Source organism: Dromaius novaehollandiae, chromosome 9 (genome assembly GCF_036370855.1).
Source record: "Dromaius novaehollandiae isolate bDroNov1 chromosome 9, bDroNov1.hap1, whole genome shotgun sequence".
NCBI lineage: Eukaryota > Metazoa > Chordata > Aves > Casuariiformes > Dromaiidae > Dromaius > Dromaius novaehollandiae.
The window spans coordinates 892,776-908,606 of NC_088106.1; the positions used below are offsets into that span (position 1 = coordinate 892,776).

At 36.8% G+C, this 15,831-nt stretch overlaps 1 protein-coding gene across 2 annotated transcripts in view; it reads left to right on the plus strand.

The window, feature by feature from the left end:
- Window positions 1–15,831, plus strand: part of RNF13 (ring finger protein 13) — a 40,930-nt gene that overhangs the window by 23,013 nt on the left and 2,086 nt on the right. For both annotated transcript variants that reach the window (XM_026110036.2, XM_064516442.1), the window contains 3 exons: window positions 1,443–1,548; window positions 5,496–5,589; window positions 14,609–14,689. In XM_026110036.2, the coding sequence (XP_025965821.1) occupies window positions 1,443–1,548; window positions 5,496–5,589; window positions 14,609–14,689 (281 nt within the window). The remainder of the gene's footprint in view (window positions 1–1,442; window positions 1,549–5,495; window positions 5,590–14,608; window positions 14,690–15,831) is intronic.

The window sequence follows — 15,831 nt, forward strand, 5'->3', positions numbered from 1 at the left end:
TATATGGCTTTAGGAATCGCAGAAAATATGTTTGTGAGTGTATGCATATTTCAGTTCTAAGGGTAGGTGTGTTCTTTTTACAACATATATCAGTTCCCATTGAGGTAAGATGCTGATCTTTTTCTAAAAAAAAAATAAAAATAAAAATAACCTTTAAAACGATGCAGTGATGAAATTACTGAGAAGTCAGGACTAAACTGTATGTGTTAATCTACCTTTATATAGCATTCTTATGTATTCATATAAATCCTGAAATGAAAAATTTCACTGGTTGAAGCTTGAACTTCAGTGGGCATCTCTTCATACCTTATCAGCATTTAACTCTTCTCTGACTAAATGCAGTTCTGCTCTGGAAAAGACCCAGAAAAATGGGATTATTGATTTTCCTAATACTTTAGGGCTACTGCAGCTAGCTCTTTTTATCATCCTTTATTAATAGTTTTAGAAGGGAAGTCAGGGGATATCTTCCCATGTTAGATGACTCTGCAGGATGCATTTGAGGTATATCCTTGGGATTACGTGATTATATTTGCACTGCTTCTGTTCTGCTTTTAAGTTAGTTCAAATGTTTGAAAAGAAAAGCATTGTGAGAACAAGATGGTTAAATTATATACCTCGAATAGGATGCCAGAGCAGGTTTGTTTAGTGTTAGTCTAAAGATCTTGCTCCTTCAGTACTTTCTAATGCCTTCCACTAAATTAATCATAAGAACTAGATGGTGTCTTTCTTAAGTAGACACACTGTTGATGAAACTACTTGATAAGTGCTACTCCACATGAGTAGTGGTGATAGAACTGGACACTTTCATCAGGTGTTTCTGCCTGCTTGTGCCAACAGAATAATGTGAGTTTATTTCCTTATATATAAATAAATACTAGTATTCTGGATACCCAGTTGCCAGCATCACCTCAGGTTCCACGTATTTTACTCTAGGAAGACTTTGGTTATTGTACCGTAATTTGACTCTCCAGAGGACAAAAAGTGCACTTTACCATGCTTCATAAATTGAAACTAAATCTCAAATGTAACCCAAAATACATTAGTAAATAAGAATCATTTCCTGGTGTCCTTTGACAATCATGTTATATTTTTCTCATTCTGATATTGAAGCACCTACAAGGTTGTTTTTCACATTGGTTTAGATTTATGATTGAAATCAATAAATAGGATTAAAAACCTGGACATTTTTGTATATGAACATGCAAACTTTATTATGTTTTAACTCCAAAAATGTTCTAAAAAAACACTTGTTCTTTTATTTATTTGACTTTATGCTATATAAATATCAGCTGATTTTTTTAATGTTCTTGTGCACATGTAGGTATTCCTTTAGCATGTCTAGTGATAACCTTTATTTTATGTTTTTTCATTGTATTTATTCTATAATGTCACTGTTTATTAAATTCTAACCTCTTCAGAAAGTGATATCTTTTCCTCCACAGTGGCCATGTTGTGTTAATCCCAGAGTTCAGTCTTCCTTTGGAGTATTACTTAATCCCTTTCCTAATAATAGTAGGGATCTGCCTTATTCTCATCGTGATATTTATGGTAAGTTCCTTCTTTTTAATAATTTTTTTCTTCCAAATAAATCATCATAGATGTACAGGTTACTGAAGTTAAAATGAAGGGGCACAGTAAAGGAACAAAGAAAGCTTTGTGTACTGTGTTTACTTGTCCTGTGTTTACCCGAAATCCTTTTTTTCTCAGTATATTAAACAGCTGCACATTTTGTCAAAGGGATGTCAGAAGCCCTTAGGGTGTCCTCCTCAGCATATAACTCCTTATGAAGAACTGTCCTCACCCCTACCCTTCCACTGCACAACCTTTTTCCTCTTCCCTCCCCAACAACCAACCTGTCCCTGTGCTCTCCTGCACTGAGAGCAGGTCCCACCTCATCAACCTTGTGCTGCTTAATACACATTAGTCCTGCTGTTGCACTGCTGTGCAGGTCTCACACTGATGTTTACTGCAGGTATAGTAATCATTCTGCAAGCTCAGAAACTATTACTTATAGAGGTTCTTATTTGGGCTCCTGTCTCCTATAAAAGGCAAAACAGCACAACTGTGCATTATTTCAGAATACTTTGCATACCACTTTTTGGAATCTCTGCTGGGCTCTGACCGAAGTATTAACTTGATTTTTAGCAAAAGAAAAGGTAATGCATCAACTGCCCTATAACATTTTCTTAAAATACTTCTTTCTATACTAATGTTCTTAGCATTGTCAGTTATGTATTTAAGTGACAATCCTGGGCACATTTGGAACAATCAAAATTGCAGAAGCTCTCTGAAACTAGAGCACAGAAAAGTGATCAACTAGAGACGATGTAAAATCCACCAGTACTTTGTCTGGCCCATCAGCGATAGCCTTGATCATTCTTCTCTGTCCCAGTTAATTAGGTGAAAATGTAGCTCTGTCCTTGTATCCTGAAGGTCAGAACATTCAGGTAAGGAGAAGGGTAATACTAAAGGAGAGTGGTCACCATGGATAATATTCTGTGAACATTTGTTGTTCTGAGACCAACAGTATCCCAACTTCAGCTCCATTATTAATCTGCTTAGCATGCACCTGCAGTCAAAAATTCAGCCAAGACCCTGGTTATCCAAGGAAGGAATGAAGAAGAATATGAAAGTCACTGTGGTATCATTTTGAAGATCATAAGGACTGGCTTTGACTCTTACCAAATATGGTGTGAAGTACCATTCCCTCATTTTCCAGAAAATATATTAATTAGGGAATGAAGATGAAGACAGTAAGAATAGTTAGGGAGGCTCTTGTTTAAAGAGAGATTTAGAAGATTACCATTACAGAGAAGATGAATAAAGGAGGGGGGAACATATGAGAAGTATAATAATGAGTGGAAGCTTTACTTCTCTTTCTGAATTTCCACAATGGTCATCATGGTAATAGAGATGGGTTTTACTTACAGGACATTTATTCATATTTTCTTTTAGAATTTGTCACCAGTTCAGCTGCTTTTGTTTTTAGATGATGTTAAATAACTTCTGAAAATTCCTTATGGACTTGAGAGCTATCATCTTCAGGTCAAGAAATAAACTTCAGTATAGATTAATTTGCATGAATCACTTTAGCAAAGAATGGGAGTTACGTAACAAGCACAGGACCGATCCCACTGAAAGGCCGTCTCTCTTTAGAACTGCAGCTATTTCCCTTTCCGTGAAAACAAGTTTCCTGCATCACAGGTGGTATTAAACATGTTATAGGAGTGAGGTAAACGAATCTGTAAAGTGTTTGTCTTTAGGATGTAAGTAAACTGTCTTGCAGAAGCCATAGATGCTGATTCTTTTAAATTAGCCTTTTAACAGCTGGATCTTTTAAGAGCTGATACTCTAATTCAGAGTATCAGCAAAGCTGGTGCTCTGAATTAAAAGTTTTTTACTAGATAGGTAAAATGCAGCATTGTGCTACTCAACCGATATAAATTCTAAATAAAAATTACAGGGAAAACTAACTGCATTCCTAAAGGAATAAATAGATGCTTGGCAGGATTGGCTGTGAGAGGAAGAAATACATACTTGGTGAGGAGAATTTGAGGCAGTTGAGCTCATCTTCAATTGCATTGTTCCTGCATTGTGAGGAAGTGGAGGGAAAGGCATGTCTGTAAACTATGCTTAGGAATTCAGTCTCCCAAATCTGGCCCAGTTTTATAAAAGCAAAGGCTCTGAGAGACCTGAATTTCTCTTCTGTTAGTGTCAGTAAGTAGTCAGTAGTAAAATGAATGACCCTTTCCATGTCTTGGGATCATGTTTTAGGGAAGAAAAAAACAAAACAAAACAAACAAACAAAAAAAAAAAACGGGAACTTGGTGAATGTTGCAGTGTATAGAGCATAGGTAGGCCTAACTTGCAGTATAATATATATCTAATGTATTTGGGACAGATATTTGAGGGTTTTGAAAATGGGCTCTGTAGTGTTGGAAATTACAAAATCTATCTACACAGGCCATGTTAAACTATAAGAAAAAGGGGGGAGAAGTGTTTGAAAGCATTTTCCAGAATGTAGTATAGCGTTTAGTGATGTGTACTGATTGACCCTATATGCAGTGTGAATCAATATATTACACACTGAAAGATCAAGCAGGATAGCACTGTGAGTTATACTGAAGTGCGGAGATACTTTTCAAAGTAAACTTAAGATAGGAAAGTGACCGTTAGGTGCTTTAGATTTGCTGTACATCACTGGACATTCAGCCATACGATAGCAGCAACAATCTTGATTAAGTAATATTTCCTTGTGAAACCAGCCTTGGCTGAAAGCTATGTTACGGAATTTGAATGTAATCTTACTCAGTTACATAATTGCTGCAGGCAGGGGACTTGAGGAGATGCTGGGTTGGATTTGATCCTCGTTCTTTTGTGATTTCTGCCATGCTTCTCTTCAGGAAGTCTTGGTTTTAACAAAGAACTGAATGCGAGACTCTGTGGCTGTTATTAAGTATCAGGATTTGAGCAGAAAAACTGCAGTTCATGCATACAGTTCATTTTTAGCTGGGGTAAAAATACCTGAATGAACAGTTTAGATCCAGATATGCTTAAAAAGAGAAGCCATGTAAGTTTCAGAAGGATAAATTCCATTTTTGTCAAGAACTGATTACCGTTTCAGAGAGACTGTCCTCCAAATAATGTTTGTCCATATCACTCATACATAGGTTCACACTTACTCTATTTCCCATCATTTGTTGTGAAGTATAGCAATGTCCTTTGGGGATTCCCAAACTATTAATGCTGTTTATAAAGTAAACGCTGGGTGAGTGTTAATATTGTCCACAGGTAGAGCACCTACATTTTAGCTGCCTTGCCTAAAAGCTCTGCAGTTTTCAAAAGATTGTTTAGTGTGTATGCTTTTGTCAGGGCCATTTTGTCATTTATATTGTCATCATCTTTGAAAAATAATGTCATACCACAGGTGCTAAAATAAGAAATAGACTGGAAATAACATTAAGAAGTATTAAGAAAATGGAAAAAGAATCTTTAGTATGGTCAACCACAAAAAGCTACTACAGCTTGAAGTAAAGAGCTTTCCCCCTCCAAACCTGGGTACTATGAAAACAATTCTGATGAACATGGCAATAATCCTCTAAAAGAGCTGTACTAATCTAAAACTGCTGTAAATGAAGCCAGTCAAGTTTCATGAACTGTATTTTGCCCCAAAACGTGCCATCCATTGTACCTGGACTTCATTAGGGGATTGCAACAATGGACATTATTTTATATGGTATTGACATTATTTTCTTTCTTTCCTTTTCAAGAAAACTTTGTATATTTTTTTGGTTTCAAGTGCTGTGGTCATCAAGAACATTACTGCTTTAGGCTTGTTTGGCTTCATCTTTCAGTCCAGACAAGGAAAGAGATGACTCAGTTTGAGCCCGGATTCCCTTCTGACTAACTTACAGTGACTGCTCATAAATAACTTCTATTGTTCTTTTACTGTTTTAATTTACTGTTCATGTTGTCTTATTTATACCTGTTTCCAGATCACAAAATTTGTGCAAGACAGACACAGGGCCAGAAGGAATCGGCTTAGGAAAGATCAGCTTAAGAAACTTCCTGTACATAAATTTAAGAAAGGCAAGTGGTTCTTTCTTTGTCTAAATAATTAGACCCCATTGTTTTTAACACTAAAAAGTCTAAGTGGAGGGGTTTTGTAGCTTTCGAAACAATTTTGAGTACAGTTTGAAGTGAAAGTACACAAAAATGTTTTGACCCTGCTCTCACTGAAATAAAGAGGAGTTCTAATATTTCTTCATTGGAAGCAAAGTAGGCACCCTATACTTATCATGGCTGAGAATTAAAATAATCTTTAGTATACTGCAAAATCAGTACAGAAATTCCAAGAAACTTCCTTCTTGTTCTCCTGTTAACGGTGACCACAATAATCAGTCACCGTGTGATGTGCTATTCCGATGATTTATCTGCAAATGGATAAATATTTGTGGCATGTAGATTCCCTGACTCTGTAGAGACTATGAAAGCAAAACTATTTTGTGGGTATGATTTACCCACTTTTCCAGAGGAGCGGTCCTTTCATTCTATCACAATACTTTTAGGAGAGCAGAGCAATTAAAATCTAATCCCAAAATATTTGCTGCTGTGATTCTTTTTAGTGATTCATTGTGTGCAAGATAATGGAAATATATGAAATAAAGCCGCAGTAAGTTACTCTATTCAATGAAACAGAAAAAGCTGCCTTGATTCTTGTGTATTTCAGTCTATTCTTCAAAAGAACAAAATTCTTCTCCACTACATTTTTTAAATGTGTTGCCATTTTGCCATCTGATTGTTCATGCGTTCAAGCTATTACAAAGTATGAAAAGAAAAGGTAGAAATATAATTTCATCAAAATGATTGATTAGTGCATGACCCGTGTTAATAGGCAGTATATTTGCCTGGGCACAGATACCATGTTAGGGGATACTCTTGGACTCAAGGATAGAGCCACATACTATTCTTTGTTGCCCTTGATAAAGGCGACCTGCATTATTAATGACATTGATCTTACTTTCTGCAAAGCAGATGTTCAGTTTGAGTGGATGCAGCTTTTGTGCAATGTTAGTCTCTCTCAAAGAAACGAACTTGTTTTTTTCTCTGGGCAGGGTTGACTGAACCTTGGTGTAATGATCTATTGCTATGGATTTAAAACTGATCCTAAAGAAATGATCCTGAGCCAACAAAGCTAATGTTTGTTCCCTTTTAGTGATTCCACATGAAAATCTAACTAAGATAAGATATGTTATATTCATATCCTGAACTTCATGTTAAACTCTGCTATTTCTGAGGGAGAAACTTCTAATATGAGTTGTCTGGGGCTCAATCAGTCATCATAAAGCATACCTAGCTGTGAAGGTCCAGAGGAACATACTGTGCTCAGCCAGCTTCTGGTTCCTTCAGGTAGCCATTGCATTCAGTGGCTTATGAAAAACAGGGCAAAGAGCTTATTTTTTCTATTTTGGAGTTTTTACACTAAAAACTCCTATTTTCGAGAGACCTATGACCATATTGGCAACTTTGTATAGAAAAATATCTGCCCAATTTGTGTAATATCCAGGACTGTGGTACCTTGGGTCCCAAAGCAGTCCAGAAAGGGTGAAAATGTTTAGGTGAAAACAAAACTTCTGAGAAAATATTTGTTCACTACTATGCTTACAACTTATCCCTATGCATGTAAGCTGTAATTTTTTTTTAGTGTTTGTAAATAGGTCACTTACAAAAACTGTCAGTTTACTTTAGTGTACATTCTTATTTTTATGTGATGAAACATCATAGAATCATTTAAGAAATGGCAAACACTTGGACGTTTTTAGAAAGAGATTTTTCTCTCCCTCCTGATCAGCTTCATTGAAATGAGCTTGTGACTGAACTTATTTAATAATGATTTTATAAATTCTTGTAGCAAATGGATCAAGTACTTCTATTTCCCAAGGTGCCTGCAGCACCTTATTTGTTAGGACATGTTCTGTCTAGATACTTGTTTTAATCAGGATAGTAAGAATAACGAAGTGATGTTGAGATATTCAAGATGCCATTAATGTCTGACTTGTGCTTTGCTGAACTCTCTATGCTCAGATGAAGAAGGAGTAATGTGAACTGTCATATTTCACAGCCGTGAAGTTTTCACTGATAAAGTGTTTTCAGATTTCTCTTTTAGAAGGGTTTCAACACTTTGCCTACTTTAGCTGTGGATCAGGCCTGGAGTTTATCTGCGAGTCCTGGTGGACTGCAAAATACAAATTGAGAGTAAAGCTAGACTCTACACTGGATCACCACATTCAGAGTGCTGGAGAAAATTATCAGTGGCTTTGATTCATAAAAGTAATGCACTCAGCCCTGAAATATATTAGTAGTGGTCATGGGAAGGTTGAGACTTTACTGAAGTTTAGTGGTAAGACATCTCCAGAAGAGCTGGAGTTTCCTCTGTCACTTCTCCAGTGCAGAGAGTAAACTGAAACAAAACAAAACATGTAAAGGAAAACAAGGGGTAGAGAAAGCAAAGCAAAAGTATATTCTGATTAAAAAGAAAAGTATCTGTAAAAGAAAAATGCAAAATACCTCTGACCATTTCCTTACTATGTGGAAATCAATGAGGTTGAATTTAATCTCACTTCCTTTATTCTGTGATTGCAGGAAAGTAACTAGCTCTTTTATGTTCTTTAGAGTTGGAATGCAAGTTTTTTGAATAATTCTATCAGGAAGAAATATCTGGGAGAAAATGATCCTCTTAAAAAAGCCAAAAGTTATTGCTTCATTAGTCTTTCAGCCTGTAGTGCTAAATAAATTTCTACTTTACTTTTTCTATCAATACTTTCAGAATCTAAGATATTAGATGATCACTTATATAATCTAGAGAGAATGAATTTCTGTGGCTATGTATGTGTAATCTTTGCTGATCCAAAATCAGTTCTGAGTTAAAATAAAGGTGGATTGATGTCAGCAGGATCATGCTAAATTCATGTCGGCGTTTTAAGAGCCAACTCAAACTGTTACTCAGATGCTTGCTGTTTTATTGTGACACTTTAATTCATTGAGTCTTGAAATGTGAATTTATTGTATTTTTCTTCCCTCTAATCCTGGTAATTGACCAGCTTGTGATAAATTGGATAGGTATAATGGTAGATTTATCCTCAGCTCTGAGACTGGAAGGGTGTCGAACTGTATTACTAGGAGCGTGGAAAATGCATTGTTTCCCAGGGAGACGTGACTCCTTTCCAAGAACTTCCTTTGTGCTGCTGAGGAGGGGTATAATTACCATGCTTTTGGGATATAGCATACGCTTGCTCGCTAAACAGCATGTAGATGCAGTCATTTTGTCTGCGTAGCACTTGCTTCCCGAGCGGGTAGCGTTACAGAACGCACAGCCCCGGTTTACCCTCCTGTGCCCAAAGCCATTGTCACAGAAGATCGTAGGCAGCTGCATTAAAAGCTAATGGATCTTACTCCCTGTGGAGAAATAGGGCACGCGTAACCCTCGCTAACCAGCCCAGAAGTTTTGTATCCACTGGTTGTCAGCAAGGAAACTAACTTGGTGACTGAAATGAAGCCTTGAAATGATTTTAATATCTCCTTGTGGGAAAAAAAACACCCTCTTTTCTGTGGTTTAATTTTGCAAAAGCCCTTCGCCCCACATGTTAAAACAAAACCCTTTGGTACTTAATAAATAGCTTGTCATCTGAATTTTTTGTCCAATATGTAAACTTCTGGAAAAGTTTAAAATATTTGTTCAGGTGCCCCCCCCCCTTTTGAAAACAATAAAAGCAGACCTTTGTTCATGCTCAATTTGATACTGCGTTATGGGTAAAACTAACAACACTCCAAGATGTGCTTGAGGAATGGATGGGTAATACAAGTTGTTATAATAGATTGTTGTTGGTTTATTTAAATAGCTTTTGTTAAACTGAAGCATATAACATTGCATATCATAGCCCATGTTGTCTCTCAGGGAATAAAAACAGTCAAAATATTTCAGTTTTGGCTCTAAGTGCATGGAAGTCTCATAACCCCCATCACTTCCTGTATTTCTTTACTGCTTTATCCCATGCCACTGTCTTCTGCTCATCTCCATTTCTAATTTCTCTGTAGGTATGTATTCCCATCAGTAGCCTAATGCCCCTATTTTTCTACTCTTCTCATAATCTCAAGCCTTTTAGCTCTAGAAAAACATGATCCTCTCAGAAAAATCAAATGAGTAGTAGCATCAACCACCAATAGCATGATAGAAGGATGTTCTCTGCACCCCAGCCTCGGTGTAGTCTCCGGTCTGTGATCCAGTGGACTCCTGTCTCATTTATGTATTCTCTAACTATATCCCACTACCACCCCGGCAGCATGTAGTCTTTCTTCCTCTAGATGTACACAGTGCATGACTGATTACTGCGATTCCTGTTTCTGCATGTAAGAGACTAGAAGACAGTGGCTGAGAAAATAAGTAGATGCCAATTTGAGGAAGGAAGGAAGGGTTTCTCACTTTATTTAGTAGTTGCATGAGCCTGTTACACCCCTGAAAGGGCATTATTCCTTTATGAGAAATTATTCCTTTGTGTTAATTCTGAAAAAAAATCTCATGTTTTTCAGAGTCACTTTAACAGGTATATAAGATCAGGCTTCACCTGTTAGCTAGCTGAGCTGTTAATGTTGAAGTTCCAGGAAAGTCCTTTGTAAAAAGATGACTTGCTGTGGACTTGCTTTTAATTGGCCTTAATGTTTTGGTAATTACATTAATATCTTCCTTTAAAACCTGAAAGATGGAATTTCAGTTTCTTTAAGCAAATGATCACTTCAGTCATATTTCTTTTAAATTAATCACGCATATTACTTTCTTCAGCCACTTTTACCAGAAGGACAAAGTTTGACCCGATACTTGCTCTATGTCACCTTTGGCAACACAATCAAAATGTATTGCTTCATGCTTCTTTGTGAAAGATAGGATTTCTCAAGACATTAATGTGAAATCCACTCACTTCAGTCTTCTTGATGATAAATCTTTCCTTTGCCTTTGGAAAACACAAAGCAGCTCCTCCTATAATACTGTTTTAAGGCAGGCTGGATTTTCTTTTTGTCTGTAGTGTACTCATACTGCCTAAAACATCTGTTTGTATCTTTGTATTCAAACAAGTAGAGTTAATCAAAAACTGAAGCTTAGACACTATACATACTGGTTCTTCTCTTTCTTAGGCTGCTTTATATCATGAATCACTGTTGAATAAATGGTTGTGTATGACTGTGATATGGTTGTTAAGGGAAAACAGTGGCCTTAGTGGATTTCTAGAATTTAATAGGTTGACAGGCAAATGATGATAAAGACTGCTTTGTGGGGGTGATTGTACTCTGACATAGCTAAAGAATTGATACACAAAAAATAAAACACTCTCTAAACATGTCTAAATAGGGGTTGAGCTAAAGACCGCTATAACCCATGGGAATTTTTTTTTTTTTGTAACTAATTTTGGTAGTCTTTGGATAACTTAGCATTTCAGTATTGAGTGGAGGATGCAGTAACAAAAGGTGCAGCACTGACTATCTTTGCAAATCAGTAGTTTTTTCTATCTGGTAAGTTAGCATCATCCATAGAGTGGTTTCTGTGCCATCCTTGTCAACAAACCTCACCTTTGAGCAATCCCACACAATACATTGTATCAGAATCTAATTTTTACACTAACAGTGTTTTGGGGGAATTGTTGTGTCCTGGTTGTTCCTAAAAAAGCTTATTTAAAACAAAATGGATTACATTTTGGTCATGCAGAAGTCTGTGGGCCTTGGAGTCTTTTGTGATGTCTTTGTAACAAAAGTAAATCTAGCGAAGAAGACAAATCCAGTTTAATATGCCTGTAGTTTGATCATCATGAGATCTGACTACTTTGAAGAATAATATAGTTAATAATATAGTAAATAATGCAGTATAATATAGAAAGAGAAATGTTGTGAATTAGTAAGTATTGTAGCATAGAATTTATTTTCTGAAATATTTAATATTATTTTCAAGCAAGCTTAATTTTACACTAAAACGGAATATAGGCCAAGACTGAAAGGATTTTAGATCTTACCAGCAATAAAATTACAGTGTAACTCCTCAGTCATGCAGAAAATGTGGTAAGTTTAGTGAAGAATAGAATACTGGAAGAGAGAGAGATGTGTGGGCATATTATCAGGAAATTAAAAATGTGTAAAGCCAATGTTTTCTACACTTGAGTATTAAACATTAGGATCCCAAACCAGTGGTTAAATACGTGACAAAGGATCTGGAGTTCTGGAGTTGCCACATCCACAAGGCCTCTAGATACTGGGCTGTTTGCTTAAATGTGTTTAAATATAAAATAAGAGCTTAACTTCAGGCAGTCAGCTTTGAAAATGCTTGTATTTCACATATACATGGAAAAAATCCCCAATATGTGTGACAATTAGTAGGCTATAAGAGTATGTATGATTTGAAACAAAGACACATTTTTAAGTCTGCTGAATACTGAATTTTTGTGTATATACAGATAGATAGATATGACTGAGATATAATGTGATGTAGCTATCTAAAATGCCTTTTTAAAATCTGCCCCAGAGTAAGTACAGTTCTGCTGTTTACTAGGTATTCCTATATTGTTTTTTTCCTGCAGATGGGATTATCACTGATCTAATTACTGTTCATTACTGGCCCGTCTGCCTGGCTGCACAGTGACAATGTAGGTCTAATAGAGAAAACAAGTCATAAGGTCTGCCAAAGTGTTGGCAGTTTTATTTTTGCATTTTTCACTGTTCATAAGTACACAGCTATATGTAATAGACACAGATGGGTAATTCTGTATTTCTGAAAATATTTTTGTATTTATATATGCCAAGCAGAAGAGAATTTGGTTACTACACATTTCTCATACACAGTTTATTTAAGCAAGGTATTTTATTTTTGCAGTTGTTTCCAAAATTCCTTTCTTCTCTTTTTTCTTTTTTTGATGTTTCTGAGCCAGCTTCTAAAATACATGTTTTCTGCATTTCAGAATTAAAAATGCTTAGGAATTTTTTAGATCTACAAAGAAAGTTTACTGGTTTTGGCAAAGTATATTGTTAAAGTTTTTATTTTGTTCAATATGCAGTTAATGAAAAATTCGGGTCAAGTGGCTTTCTAGGATTTTGTCTTTGATGTATAACATTTTCATTTCATGTACTAATGATCATATTCTGAGCATCTAAACAGAAAAATGGTACATCTTTGCCTCTTTCCTGGCAGTGAACAACTTCCTCTTACTGATTCTCCTTCCCTGAGAATTGATTTCCATATAAATACTTGAAATTTGAGCTGACATTAGGGATTAATCTTTTGTGCCACTCTACCTCACTAATGAGGTTTGAGTCACCAGTGTTATTTCTGTTAGTTTTCTGCAGCTTCCTTGGGAAGCTCAGCCTCTCTGTTGCTGGTGCCCAGCTCTCATTTTTCCTGCTGTTGTGCGCGGTCTCCCTAGATCTACCAAGCAGACAGCACAGAACAACCACGCAGAGATGTATGTGAATCCCGAGTGTTACTCTGAAAAGTAACTCTAAACATCTTACGTATCTAATTTTGCCATCTGTAGAAAAGCATTGGGTTTAGCAGCTTGCTATCAAAACAAATTTTGAGCCGAATTCCAGAAATTTTCTGGAATTCAGCTCAATGAATGCAGCTTCATTATAGCAAAGGGAAAGCTCTGCTACTGTTCTAGAAGCTTTGATGTTTAAAGGACATCTCTTTGGAGTAATGCAAAATCTGCCTGCTTCCTTCATTTGCAGGTTTTTTGATAAAGTAGGTAAGTTCATGACCCAAATGTGGGCCTACTGTAGCTGGACTTTCCCAAGATCTTCACTTTTTCCACTTTTTCCCCAAAATGGCACTTTCACAGCTTGTTACATATTTTGTGAACGCCTTTTTAACAAGCTTGGAGCTTGAACTGTGATTCCGATTTGTCCGCAGTTGATCTGTCTCATGCATGTAACCTGGACAGTGGTTTGGGAAGCAATACTGGAATTGTTAGGAAAAAAGGATCTTACAGTCTGTGCTAGACGGTCATAGGTCACGGATTAATGTGTGATATATGTATGTTGAAAGGTGAACCAAGTAGGTGTTCAGATTATTTGTATGATTCTTGTGGCCATTAACTGTAGCTATAGCCCTAGCGTGCTAAATCTGAAATCTCGTATGTCCAATCTGAGAGTGAAGTTCACTAGTGGAATTTGAGTACAGCACATCGTCCAGAAGACACTGGAACTATGTTTAAAAGCTTACTGGGAGAGGATTAAAGAGAGAATGGGAGGAACAGGAGTAGTAGATTTCTCTGAAAGACAGAAAATTGAGTTGCAGGGATGAATGATGAGGGAACATTTGTGGGATGGATGGGGTTTATATTAGGAAGGAATTAATTAATCCAATTAATTAGTTAATTTGGAAGGAATTGGAAGCGCTGGGAGGAAATGGGGAAAGCTCCTGTAAGGGGCACTGGAGACAAGAATGCTGTCAACCCTTCCTTCTTCTACCTTGTAGGCGACAAGGGGGCCTCGTTCCTCTTACAGGGGTCTCTGCCTTACTATATACTCTTCCTCTATTTGTATTCTAGTGTAGGAGAGCCTGAACCTTCTCTGTACATAGCCTTTCCATTGGGATCTGTGTCTCCTCACTTTCCTAGCTCCTCTGCTGTGCAGTAGAACCCAGGATCTTAGGTAGCCCTGAAGATAGTGAAAATGTAGACTGTTGAACACTGGGAAACTAAGACATTAATGTGAAGATGGTACGGTTTGGGAACAGGCAGGCTTGGTGAGCTAGAACTGCTATTACGAATACTTAGCCAAAAAATGCAGAGAGAGTGACATAGGAATGTTAGAGTATTATAGAGATAGCACTTAAAACGGTTTAAAATATTTTTATTAACCTGAACTTGAAGGGAAAGCTAAGGAGCACTAGTCCTAATAAGGAGAAGAAATATAGTGAAGTCAACTCTACAGCCTTAAAGAAATGGCAAGGATGGGGAGGAGTCAGTAGTTTCCTCAACCCATGAAATTAGCCAATAGAGCTTATATGTATGTGTTTGAGAAGGTATGTTGTGAATCTTTTGATGTAAAACTAATTCTCAGTTTTGTGCTGCAGGAGATGAGTACGATGTATGTGCCATTTGTCTGGATGAATATGAGGATGGAGACAAGCTCAGAATCCTTCCATGTTCTCATGGTAAGCAGCTGTATTTTAGGTTTGGTATTTGCATTAAAACAGCTATCTAAAACACTGCTTGTCTAAAAATCATAGTGAATGTGTTTACTGACTGATTTATAAAATTTATTTTTGCTAATATGCCTGAGTGTGTATACAAATTGGAGAAAGAAAGAAACTTTTTTATTTTTAAAAGCAAAACAGGGTAACACTACCACTTTGCCTTTTCTTGGGATGTACATCTAAGAGAAAATCTTAAAATTTTATTAAACATAATTCTACTGACTAGTAGTGACATGGAGATGTGGATGAATGTAACAGTCTGTCCAGTAGTGTGAAGATAAGCCATATAGACTTGTGCTTTGGCTGCATTTGGAAGTCAATATTGTCAGCGCAAAAAATAGCGGAGCATTTTTACTGCAACAAGTTGAGCAGTCTTTCTCAAATATATCCCACTGCGAAAAGTGTATCTAGCAGTTGCACAGGTATCCATCCACAAGAAAGGACTGTTCTAACTGTGTGTAAGTACTAAGAGATCATATCTAGAAATCTAGGAAGAGGCCTAGTCCCAAGAGCATCTCTAAATTAAAACATTTTTGGACAAAAGCTATATAAACAGCTATCAAGAGAGAGAGGATTTATTATTCCTAGCTTGAGACCCTCTCTTCACCTCCCAGTCCATTAATCATATTACAGCCATTTGGGCTGGATGGAGTTTTAGCCAGCTTCTTCTCATTAAATTCCTGCTCTGACTCGACATTGCAAAAGCAAATACTACATTGCTGATATGAAAAGGAGGCAACTGGTGTCACAGTCTCACAAACGCACTGAACAGAGCAGATGACAGACTGAGCCTTACAAAACCTCGTTCACAAAAACCAACTTCCGAACGGGCTGACAAACAACAGGGACTTCTCAAAGGAGAGAGAACAGAGCCCACCTGTCCCACCTAGGGACTACAAAGGCAGCTAAACCTGATCACCGTTCCTGACAAACTGAAAAACATCACTGTGAATTCTTGTGGGGAACGTGCTACTTACATGCATGAAAAACATATATTAAACATGATATGCTTACCTTTGTCTAGCTACTCATGTTTGAAAGTGCAAGTTGTGGTTAAATGTAGCTCTCTGCCAGTTAGAAGTCTCTCTTAACATGTAGAG